Source organism: Diorhabda carinulata, chromosome 4, assembly GCF_026250575.1.
Source record: "Diorhabda carinulata isolate Delta chromosome 4, icDioCari1.1, whole genome shotgun sequence".
NCBI classification, from domain to species: domain Eukaryota; kingdom Metazoa; phylum Arthropoda; class Insecta; order Coleoptera; family Chrysomelidae; genus Diorhabda; species Diorhabda carinulata.
In genome coordinates this window covers 24,932,221-24,945,485 of record NC_079463.1, presented here as the reverse complement: position 1 = coordinate 24,945,485, position 13,265 = coordinate 24,932,221, and the positions used below count along the sequence as shown (strand labels likewise).

At 32.0% G+C, this 13,265-nt stretch overlaps 1 protein-coding gene across 1 annotated transcript in view; it reads left to right on the top strand.

Annotated features, from left to right (window-relative positions):
- The window catches only part of LOC130893032 (neural/ectodermal development factor IMP-L2), a 31,306-nt gene extending 19,305 nt beyond the window's left edge, over positions 1-12,001 (top strand). The window contains exons 3-6 of the mRNA XM_057798797.1: positions 5,414-5,725; positions 8,328-8,547; positions 10,705-10,931; positions 11,827-12,001. Coding sequence (XP_057654780.1) covers positions 5,414-5,725; positions 8,328-8,547; positions 10,705-10,931; positions 11,827-11,838 — 771 coding nt within the window. The 3' untranslated portion in view covers positions 11,839-12,001. The remainder of the gene's footprint in view (positions 1-5,413; positions 5,726-8,327; positions 8,548-10,704; positions 10,932-11,826) is intronic.
- Positions 12,002-13,265: the final 1,264 nt, after the last annotated feature.

Here is a 13,265-nt window from a genome sequence, read left to right as displayed (position 1 = left end):
GAGCGGAGGTTACAGCGTTGGTTTAATCGTTGTAATACTGGAGATTTGACGCTTGAAGATCGTTCACGATCTTGCGTGAGATATTGAGGTTAGAAATAGTAGAAAAACCGAAAACGAGCGGAGGTTACAGCGTTGGTTTAATCGTTGTAATACTGGAGATTTGACGCTTGAAAATCGATCACGATCTTGCGTGAGATATTGAGGTTAGAAATAGTAGAAAAACTGGAAACGAACGGAGGTTACAGCGTTGGTTTAATCGTTGTAATACGGGAGATTTGACGCTTGAAAATCGATCACGATCTTGCGTGAGATATTGAGGTTAGAAATAGTAGAAAAACTGGAAACGAGCGGAGGTTACAGCGTTGGTTTAATTGTTTTAATACTGGAGATTTGACACTTGAAAACCGGTCATGATCTTGCGTGAGATATTGGATCGTATCTTAAAGAAAAAGTTTATGCTACAGAGGGAAATTTACCTCAAGAATTGGAAGACAGAGCTGACTTCCAACCAATTCTATTTTGTATTATTGTCCTTTTTAAAAATTGTCATCTTGTAAAAGTGTTGATGTCGCAGTGGAATTAGTTAGTAGTTTGCTTGGAGTTGGGGGAATCCACGATGAAAGTCAGCGGTGAAACAAATCGCTTGTAATCAATGATTTAAAATTTAAAAAACTGAGATTACAAAAAAGTGGCAAAATTCTTTGGAGTTCCCCAGTAGAATGATGTAAAGCAAAGTTCCATACCGATAGAGGTTGTTAGGTTATATTTATTTGACAATTAAAATCCCCAGGTACATAATTTTCAGTCATGAGTTGTCTAATCTTCATGACAACCACGATCACGAGTTGGCACATCGTAAGTTGTGTTAGGGAATCCACGATAAAATGTGGCGAGCTTCAAACAGAACATGAAAAGAACATTACTTCTGATGCTGTAAAAAGTTATGGTGAATGTCCGAACTCTCCAAAAATAATGGAAATTTAGTTAAGTAATTTGCCTTGAAGATTTTTATGGAAGAATTTCCACAGATAAAAACTTTTGAGGCCACGATACAGTCAATTTCCGGAAGTCCTGAAAGGAACAGAAGTCTTCAGTCCATCAACTCTCCACTGTAAACCAGAACAAACCGTTTCGAGTGTTTGATATAGTCTGATATTCAAATGGATTTTCAAAACTCCTCAAAAAATATAATTTTTTCATGTATTACTGAAGGTCCTTGAATATTTTACATAAAAAAAAATCAAATTACCATGATTTTGTATATGCTAATCTAGCTTTGTTTATTATAACAAGAGTCACAAAACAAGTTTTAGCTTGTCTGATGTTAAAACGTGTCAATTGCCGAAGATATGGTATATATTATCCATTATATAAATTCATTTCAGATGTTGATAAACTGTTTATTAGAAGCATGTTTTATAAATTTAAAAATAAGATACCCAAAAAGAACAAGAACTGAAAACACGTTTTTATTTTTAATTTTTTTATTATTCATTATGTTGTTTAAGAATAATGTTGTATAAGAAATGGTTTTTTCCATTTTTAATTTGTTTAGATAGAAAAAAATTAAATTTATTCTGTTTTTAAATTACCTATATACATTACGTGTTTTTCTTTCATTTTTGGTTATTAAAATTTTTGTCTATTTATAAAAACCTGAGCCAAAACTTCCCATATAATAATATTATATATTTTGATTAAATAATGCCGACAAAAATCGACTTTTGAATGCTCTTTCTGAAAATTTACGAGGGTTGTCACTTAAGTTTTCAAATTAACAAATAAAAACGATTATTAATAATTAGAAATGGCTTTATTGTTTTTCAAATAATTCTCCACTAAGATCAATAAACTTTTGCATGTGTTTGAACCAAATTTCGAGGCATTTTTTCTATTCCGATTGAGCTATCACCAAAACATGTGATTTAAACGCAGACCCTTATAAATTCTTTTTTTACGAAGATACCCTTAAAGATATGAAAATTGTTTCTATTCGGTTGCTTTAAGTAAAGTCAGACGTATTTGAATCTATGTTGAAAAATTCTTAATTTTATACAGGTTTTGTATAAAAAGTTCAAAGTTTAACTTCATAAATATCAAATTTCTTCATTTTTTCAAATAGAGCCACCCGGTTTTTTCCATTTTAATGCATTTAGAGGTAAAAAATTAGGCAAATTCATGTATACTTTCCTATAACTAACCCGTACCGTTATTCAGTTATTAAATGTTTTCTGTAAATTTTTAGAGATGAAGGTGTTTTATTTTTATAATAATTTATAACCTCAAATATCTCGGAAACGACTAAAAGTTTAGGTATAGGAAAGTATACATGAATTTGTATTATTTTTGACCTCTGAATGCATTAAAATAGAAAAAACTATTTAAAAAAATGAAGAAATTTGATATTTATAAAGTTAAACTTTGAAAACTTTTTATACACACCCTGTATAAAATTAAGAATTTTTCAACATAGATTCAAATACGTCTGACTTTACTTAAAGCAACCGAATAGAAACTATTTTCATATCTTTAAGGGTATCTTCGTAAAAAAATAATTTATAAGGGTCTACAACAGTCAAATTTTTTACAAAAAAATTAATTACACTAAGAGTATGCATTTTTCGAAAAAAGTTTTTAAACAAAAGTATACTAAAATTTTACGTAGTTTTCAAATATGTATTAATATATAGGGTGTTCTATTCAAAATAACAAAGTTACAGTCGATTCCATGATTTTACTATAAGAATTTTCCCATATACAGATAGTTTTAACTCGTCGTGGGACAGTCTGTATATCATTACGCAATCCATAAAGATACTTCCAATATGTTTTTTTTTTGATAGTTAAACATTTATTTCAAAATTTCTTTTACATTGTTAAGAGAAAAACATAAAATTTTTAAACTTGGCTACTTCTCATAATGATACGAAAAAAAAAATTGGTACGTGATTGGGGTCGCGTTCATTTCTGTCCCTTAAGCAAAAAGATCAGGTATCAGTTTATGCCTCTCAACTTCTCAGAAAGAAATACGTGAGTTTACAAACGTTCGCTATGTCACATGATTAAAATTCTTTACAAATTATCAAGGTTTTAAATTGTTGTATTTTAGATCAACCCATTCACTACGGATATTATTAATAAGTTTCTTTCTAAAAAGATTGTGACGTTTAAAAAATACTTAGAATATTAAAATTCAATTACAATTTTCTCTTTAGTTTGCTTCGTTATTTTTTGCTTGGGTGGGAATCTACAACAACAAAAAACAATGTTGATTCGAATTCTGAGGTACTCCTCAAATATTTTTTGTTTCTTATATTCAATATTTATATAACAAACGTGATAAATAACGTTTTAATTTAATTCAACTCCTAAAAACTACTAAAAATGAATTGTTGCTTCTAATATAATGAAATGTTTCTACAATTTTTTACCCCCTATAAATATTAAACCTTTTAAACTTCATACTTTATAGATAATTAAAAATATTTATTTTACAACATTAAATTAAGTATAAAATTAACATGATTTTTAAAGTATACATCAATAATTTAACTTTCTAATTCGTCTATTCGGTTTTTTAATAATAACTCGGCTTCTCTTTAAGCTTTTTGTATTCATCCATATATCATTTTGTAGGGAATTTCATAAGCTACAAAACCATATGAGTTACAACCCTTCTAGGCCCTTTTCTTCAGAGAATTTTCATGTTAAAGGGTAAAAAAGACTCTACTTTGGCATTGAAATCAATACTTTAAACGCTTATATCTCGTTTAATTTTCAAGCTACGTGAGTTTAAAAAAAAGCAAAATGTTCAGTAAAATAAAAGCTAAATTTTAGTTACAAAAAATTCTTTCGTTGATCCAATAGTTTTTGAGATATTTTGAAAAAATAACGTTTTTTTTTAAAAAGTCGAAAAAAAAATTTCACATTAAACAACTTTTTCAAAATATACCTGTTCGAAACCATTCAAACTTTTGGAACGTGTTGTTAGGGCTTAAAAAAGATAATTTTACATGGGCTACGATTAATTTTAATTTTGCCGCATATGGTGTTAAATTTACCGACATTTTTTTTTCAAATTCGAGTTACTCAACTTATTTTCATCATAACTCGCTTAATTTTCATGCTAGACGATTTTATAAAAGCTGATTTGAAAGGTCTGAAAAAGTACTTTAAAAAAGTATATCACAATTTTTTATGAAAAATCGATCGTTTTCCCGTTATTTGAGCTCAAACCTCTGCATAAATTTACAAAAAAGAAAAAATTGGCTTTCAGTAACTCATAAATTGCTGAATATTATGTAAAAAATTCAATTTAAACTGACTAATTTCTTTGTTTTTCTATAAACTACAATTTTAATAAGAATAATTTTTTCCAGAAAATGCGTAATTTTCGAGTTTTTCGTGAAAAAATGTTGAAAAACGTGTTTTTTAAAATTTTTAATCGCGAATAACTCAGAAATTATTGAGTTCAATAAAAAACTTCATTCGACATTTTCTTCATAAAATTCAATTCTCTATCAATTCCTGGTATTATTTCGAAATTTTAAATTTCCACCCCCGAGTAAGGGTGGTTTTCACCCCTGGGTAGAAGCATACATTGGCACCAAATCAGGTTTGTTATTTGCATCATTTTCGAGGTGATTTGCTTGGTTCACTGTACTAAGTTTTGAATACATAAATTCGTAATTTTATTCAGCTAGTATAACCCCAGCTCTGAAGAGGTGCTATTCCTATATCAGAACCTACTCCAACAAAGCCACCTTCTTACAAAAATCCTCCTTATCATACCAAACTTTAACCTCTCTCTCAGCAAATATACTTAAAATGAAGATTGGTCCTGATAAATACCCCGCCCATCTTGCCAAGCTGGGTATTATACAATCAATCAATTTCCGAATTCACCGCTACCAAATCGTTCAACAATGTGAAATAAGTATCAGAAATTCTTAAAAACGGGCTCTGTTGCCGACGCGTCGCGGTCTGGACAACGAATATATGGAAAGAGTGGCGCTGGCGTCCACGTTTTCCTCCACGCACTTCCCGAGGATGATTTCGATCCTCACTTCTCATTGGAGAAGAATTAAAACTTCCTGGGCTGCGTTTTTGGCTAGATATCCATGCGGGAGGTCTCGTGGTTCCGTACTTTTTTGAGGGCAACGTGACAGGCCAAACTGGAAAGATTTACGTGGGCAAATGAACACTCGCTAATATCCGTCATTTCATGCAGGATGGAGTTTCGCGGTACTTAATGTTCATTTTGGAGAATGGATTCGTTGAGTGAACTGACACCATGAGATTTCTTCCTGTGGGACCTTCTCGAGGAGCGCGTTTTTGTAAAAAAATTAGAAACTCTTCGCGGACAATTTTCGTAATTTCTTTTGATGAATTAATTTTGATTGTTTTGTTGCAGATGTTACTATCAGTATTATTTATTGCTTTCACTTTCAACCACTTCGAATGTAGAAGGATAGTCGACGATATTAGTAACGATGTAGGTAGTAGCGCAGAGGAAAACCTCAGTTTTTCAACGGGGGAATGGGTGAAGATCAATAATCCTCCGGTTGTTGTTATGAATAAAAAAGTCGGATCTCATATGGAACTTCATTGCGAAGCAATGGGCTCGCCGCCTCCCACCATCGAATGGTACAAATCGAATAGAAAAATCACCGAAAATGAGGCATTCGAAACAAATATAGTAGCTAGGAATCCAGCTTTGGCACAGGTAAGGAACCTTTATATATTATACGAGAGAATCATTGTTTTAAATGAAATTCAAAGTACTACAATTTATTTCAATGTTAAATCGATCACCGGGAATATCCAAACGTTATTTGTTGCGATATTTAAAAGACAAGAAGACTTGTTAATAAATAATGACTGCTGGTCCAATTTTCAAGTCTTTTTCTTCGCAGCCCTTTATGCAATATTCCAATATACCCCTATAGTTTGTAACTTCAGAAATTTCATGTCCTCATGCTGAAAACAACGACAATAACCTTGAATTTACAGAACTAATAATCATATGGACATGGGTCTATTTTTATCGTGTATGTCTATTCAATACTCAAAGTCGTTCCCCACCTGGCATATATTGAATGATGGATTCGTTGTTGTTGGAACGGAACAGGGAAAGCACAAAGACTTGTAGGAAGACCAGAAGGCAGAGTCAGGTTTTTTTTTAGCAAATTAGGGCGTGAAGAAATGGTCTAAAATGCGGAAAAAGACAGAAATGTAGTGAATATACCCTTATGCAATTAGCACGGATACCGAGTTGCTCTTGTCAACTAACGCGGATACATTTTACGAATGAGAGTCACTATGGACTAAGTCAAAGACCGTTTCATCTGCAGGCAAGGTGATGGCGGCGTTTTTAGGGATACGCGTGGCATAATTTCATTGAAAAGAAAAAAACTATCAACGTCGAGTATTATGCGAACTTATTGCAACGTTTGAGCGAATAAATCAAGCAAAAACTACCGAATTGAGCTAAGAACAAAATTTTGTTTCATCAAGACAATGCACCAGGTCACACATCCGTTATTGCAATGGCCAAAATTAGTGAATCAAAGTTGGAATTGCACCCCATGCACCCTATTCACCAGATTTAGACACCTCGGATTATTTTCTGTTCCCAGACTTGAAAAAATGACTTGGTGATCAAAGATTTACATTTTTCATATCCTATACATCTTCTATATTCTTCTATCAATATCCATTTTCAAGAAAATCTTCATAACGAATCATACGATTATCAAAACAGAATCTAACCGTCCAAAATGGCTACAAATTTTAATGAAAATCCCTCAAACTCATGCGTAAATGTATTCCCACTTATATTTGGTAAGTGACATCTTCATATTGATGTCAGAAACTTTGTCGACAAACCTCGACCAAAATTAAAGAATCAAATTTGTATTGCCGTCTCATGCACCCTATTCGCCAGATTTAGACACCTCGGATTATTTTCTATTCCCAGATTTGAAAAAATGGGTCGGTGGCTTATTATAAAAAGGGTATCGAACTTATTGAACATCGCTGGGATGGGAAGTATGGAGCTAAAATGAGATTATGATTCAAAAATTTTTGGGATTTCTTTGTTGGGCCGTCTACTTCTGGCACCATTCTCGTATTGAACAATGACAACTCAATATTGGTTAAAACAGAATAGCACACCTTTTTGTACCGAAACAATTTGCCTCAGGTCGATCAAGTCAAAATTTTTGGACACTTCTAAACAGTGCAGGAAATATTTTTTTGTCAGTTCCTCCAAGACGAACGTCGCTTTTTTTTCGCAGATCCAACAGACTCAAATTTTGTTCCTTGTAACACAGATTTGACTTTATGAAAGATTCAATCGCAATAAAAGTGTCAATACCGATATTTTGCAACCTTCTTCTTGTTCAAATGTGAGAATTATAGGCACACATTTTTCGCATGTTAAAATTTCTATTACCCGAACGTGAATCATCTTCAACATCTTCTTGGCAATCTTGGACACGTTTAAACCACTCAAAAACACGTGAACGCAACAAATATTCTGTATGAAATTTAAGAACAATCTGTTTAGGTTAGGTTAGGTTAGGTTAGGTTTATTTTCGCTTCGATCATTTTTACTACAAAACAAATAAAAAGGAAGGCTACGGCTACACTGCTTTGTGTACAGACACAAATTTTACTAAAAATCACTCAACGCATGCGTAAATATATAACCACTTATATTTGGTAAGTGCTGAAATCTTCATGTTGACGTCAGAAATTTTGTAAACAAACGTCGTCTAACAAACATCGCCCAAAATTAATGAATTAAAGTTCGAATTGTTACCTCATGCACCCTATTCGGTAGATTTAGCCCCCTCGGATTATTTTCTGTTCCCAGACTTGAAAAAATGGGTCGGTAATCAAAGATCAAAGAATTTGTTTAGGTTAGGCTAGGTTTATTTTTACGTCGATCATTTTTACTACAAAACAGCCACTATACAAACTTTCTATACGGCTACACTGCTTTGTCTACAGACACAGTCGATATCGCGTACGATTGAATAGGTATCAAACTAAAGAACTGACAGTCGTTAACCTTTGGCGCATGCGTACTTTTTCTGTAGCAGCGCTTAATACCCACACCGTATACTAGAAGTCTTAGATATAATGAGAGACGACTAGTTGTGGATCAGGGGCCCCTCTAATTAGTTTAATTTATTAACTTTGTGAGTTATTAAATATACGGTTGAATATTTTGTGACAAAACTATTGGGGCACGTGTTAGAATTGAATGATAGTCCGATTTTATGTTTGATTATGTTCTTTCACGATATTTTCCATTTCAGGTAACGTCTCGATTAGTCATAAATTACTTACTACCTCGTCATCAGGATATTTATCGATGTGTAGCAGAGTCTGGTTCGAAGGTAGACACGGCGGCGACTAAACTGATAGTTACAGATGGTAGAGAAATGAATTTTACGCAATTATTAAATGCAAAAATTCTCGGAGCGCATCATTTACCTCGCGTAACTTTTTGGGCCAGTACATATATGGACGTTATCGGTAAGTTTTCGGAATTTTAATTTCGAATAATTATCTATATTAGGTATTCCAAAAAATCTCCAGAAAGGATACCAACAGTGAAATACGGAGGCCAAACGTGGATTCTTAACAAAGCAGACGAAGAGAATTGAAAGAAAAATACTCAGGAGATAAAAAAGAGGGAGATTTATGGCTGAGAACTTATTACGTGGTACTGGAAAGAAGAAGTACCATTATTAACTATTTCCCATAAGGGATGTTATATCTCTTATCGAAAACATTGATTTACGATCAAAAATTTTTTATTACTTTGGATCATTTTAGCAGTATTATTTGTTCTTCTCAGCTCTGCGAGTCAGTAGAATTGTTGTACTCTCAAATGTTTGTATTGGAATCCAAATTAATGGCAGGAAATCCATTCCTGTGGAAATAGTTTTTAAAGAAGTTTGAACATTGTTGCACAGTCTTATAATTGTGTTCTAAATGTATTTAAGCATAAATACCCCTTTTTGTTAATTCTTTCAACATTTTGGCGATTATTTGGTCAATACCTAGTGATTTTGTCGATTTTTTTCATTATGTACCTCTTTGGGAGTCATTGCTTTCTTGGAAAGTCTTACACTGATTGGATTTGATACGTTTGGTTTCACTTTTTTATCTAAATCGTGACTTATCGGTTAGATAACTGTATTAGTGATCTACAGATAAATTTACTTTCTCTTCAACGCTTCTAGCTCATGGTTCAAGTCGATTATAGTTGGTAGCAACGCAGAATGGTCAATTCTGATTGGTATACCAGCATGTTTTTGTTAGACGTGCTAAAAAAATTAAGGAAACCAATCGCAGAAGACGAATCATTCTCCATCACGACAATGCCAACTCACACACATCAGTTCAAACAAAAACGTTTTTAAACGGTCCAAAAATCGAATTGATGGGTCATTCGGCGTACAGTCTTTCATGGAAAGTCTTACACTGATTGGATTTGATACGTTTGGTTTCACTTTTTTATCTAAATCGTGACTTATCGGTTAGAAAACTGTATTAGTGATCTACAGATAAATTTACTTTCTCTTCAACGCTTCTAGCCCATGGTTCGAGTCGATTATAGTTGGTAGCAACGCAGAATGGTCAATTCTGATTGGTATACCAGCATGTTTTTGTTAGACGTGCTAAAAAAATTAAGGAAACCAATCGCAGAAGACGAATCATTCTCCATCACGACAATGCCAACTCACACACATCAGTTCAAACAAAAACGTTTTTAAACGGTCCAAAAATCGAATTGATGGGTCATTCGGCGTACAGTCTTTGATTGGCATCTTTAATCTCACGTTTTGAAGGTACCTCAATCGAAATGGAATTGGATCTTAATGGAGACTATCCAGTTATGAACATTTGTTTTTATGTGTCCTCAAAATTTAACTAGCAACCCTCGGAGCAGATTCAGCTGCTAGCTGAAGTTGTTAGTTAAATAGTTCTGTTGTGCTTTCGATTTCTTCTAGTTTCTTAAGCCGTATCTTCAAGTGTACTGCTTAGTTAATTTCGTTAAAGTATATTTCCCAGTCTTTTTTAAAGTTTTTCAATCTTCTTGGTGGAATTTTAATTATGACTGAAGTTCCAACAGAAAGTAAACTATGAGTTAGTGTTGGGAGAGTTAAAAGAAAAAGGTTTTTGAACAGTTTTTGTTGAAACTCTTTTACTTTGTTATAAACTAATACTGAATCTTGAGAGAGAGAGATAAACTTTATTGTTTTATAGAGGTCTTTCAAGCAGTTAACTGTTACAGTTAACTGCATTTGTCATTTTTAATTCTGAATGTAGATGATTCAATAATTTTTTGGCATTTAAAGGCAAAACAAGCAGAGGATAATTTGTTTCAATATGTAGAACAAGAAATTTGATCGAATTTGAGGATCGTATTAAGTCATTGATGAGTTTTAGAGGTTGTAAAGCTCCTTTATAAAATAAAACTGTTTTCTCAGTGTTTAAACAGAGACCATTTGTGGTACAGGTACATATTTCGTTAAAAACAGAAACCTTGGCGTCATTAATGCATTCATTAGATGGGAAACCTTTAAAAATTTTATGTTTTTCTTTTTTTTTGTCGATATTCAACATCTATCTTTAGGTACAGGGTGAATTTGATTGGCTCGCAATATTTTATTTTATTTGCAGGTAATGATGTCATTTTGCCTTGTAAATACGTCGGAAATCCAAAACCCAGCGTTATTTGGGTAAATCCTAACAGCAAAATGATCGAAAACAACGAGAAATACTCAGTTTCTCGAGAAGGAGAACTTCGAATAAGATCTATAGAATGGTCTGATATGGGCGCTTACGTGTGTGCGTTAGAAAATTCAGTTGGTGAAGACTCGATAGAAACATTTTTATATCCAATGCAGGTAAATTTACTACTAAAAGTTATAAAAAAATTAATGAAAATTCCTCTGTATAGAATCATAAATAATAAAAAATTTTTGTAAACATTGACATTATAAATAAAAAAAACTAAGTGCGATCATTATTATTACAGAATTATCTAATATTGCAGTCATTGGGGCGTTATTACACTGAATTTTTTTACTGTGAACCGTTTTACACGAAATTTTAAGCTCATCTTCAACCTCTAACTCTAACTAAATTTTTTTTTCAAAATAATATATATATAGATAGAAGGCTAAATTTTGAGAAAAAAATGTTCTATAAAGTTTTTCAAAAAACCCAATACTTTTCAAGTTATTTGCAAATTGAAAATTCGGAATTTTTTTTCATCGGTTTTTTTGCGAACATTTCCAAAAATATGCATTTTATCGAAAATTCTCTGATAAACAAATTGTAGCTGGTAAAAAACTGTACACATCGGTTTTTTATACAGTCTTCTAAGTGCAATATTAAGCGAGATATTAAAGATAAAGCCGCTTTTTATTTTGTCTGAAATTTAATCAATGTATTCATTGACATCTAGCGGCGAGCTGATGAAATAAGCTTTAAAATGAGCACTGTTAAAAAGACTTCGGCACGTAAAATAAATGAGCTGTAATGTAAATAAAACGAACATCTAATGGTTTTTTCTTTTAAATCAATGGGTTTCTTAAGTGCCATTTCCACCAAAATTAATATTCCGTCTAGAATTAACATTAATATAAAGAATTTGATGGATTCTAGCAGTTTTAGGACAAATATTTTTCATAAAAATCACGATTTTAAGAAATAAAAATCCATTTAAAGTATAAAGTATGATATTAATTCGTGTAATTAGTATTGTTTCTGGTTATTTAAAGATTTTTTTTGTTACAGGGTTCCAAATAATCCACAAACGAGATCGACAATTCTAGTCAAATTTTCTTAAGGACTTCAAAATCGTATTGACTATATTTTTTTAAATTAATTTAAGTATTGATAGATTAATAACTTATATACTTATTTATATAGATGTAAAAAATTCCAATAAAGAGATTTTAAGAAATAGAAATCTTATTTTTTTTTTATTTTTTTCGATACTCCGAAGTTCAAGCTTTGTTTTTCGCATTCTCAAGAATGCACAGAATATATAAAGTGTTCCGAACGAAAGAGAAAATGAATATTGTCGGCACCGTAACGTGGGTACGTTTTTTCCCATACCAACTGTCCATATAGGAGTATTACAAATATGTTAAATTTAATATGGAGTGTTAATAAGTTTGGATAGACTAACATGAACGTTACTAACATAATAAGTAATATACTCGATTATAAAGAAGAATAAAATAATTTTCTTAAATTTACGGTATTCGTTTTTGAAAATGACAGTAATGACAGTCGCAGAGCTCGCATTGCTGCGAGTCAAAGATATACAACGGAACGCTCATTGTGGGGTGGGTGGAGTTAAATATTCCTTATGAAACCTGACATAAGTGAAACTCACTTTTTCTTACGTCAGCTCATTGACTAAATACATATGCTATTTTCCGTAAAGATTTAATACCTGCGATTCAAATGCTTGCTTAATGTGTAAAACGCGAGTTCAAGCTTTTAAAATCAGAAACGCGGCCGCAGTAAAAACAAGCGTCAACGACGGCGCGACTTGAGAGTCATATTTAATACATCTAACCAAGCAGTGTCCATTATATAATAAGTTTTTAATGTGATTTGAACACTTAAATATATATTTCCAAGCATATTTCTTACGTAAGAACGGAATCGATACTATTGGACCAATGAACGTTGTATGTCAATATCGCAATTTTAAAAATGACACTTATGGATTGTGATTGACGCCATTGGTACCGCCACCAAAGCCATTAAATTCATTGGTTTCCGGAAATGGGCCAAATTCTAAACATTTTTTGACTCATATTCAGCAGTATTGTTTTCAAATGACGTCATTTGAATAACAAAAAATACAATCGCAACTTACACCTCAACTAGAAGTCCTAGTTCCATCTACAGGAGAATCAACTAAAATACCAGAGATGTTAACAGTAATTTTGAATATCCCACTATGATTTTCAGATGCTAGATGGCGCCATCGTACTAAAATTTATGAAAATTATTTATAAATTATATTGAAAATACTGAAATCCCTGTTGTGATTGGTATATTTTTCATTTTGATTTTCAAAAATACTCTTAATTATATTTAATTTTGTTTCCCGATTTATTGTACTTTCATAATTATGAACAAGTACGCAAATAATAAAATGATAAACAAAAACATTAAAAATCAGTATGAGCGAAATTTAAATATTAAATAATAAC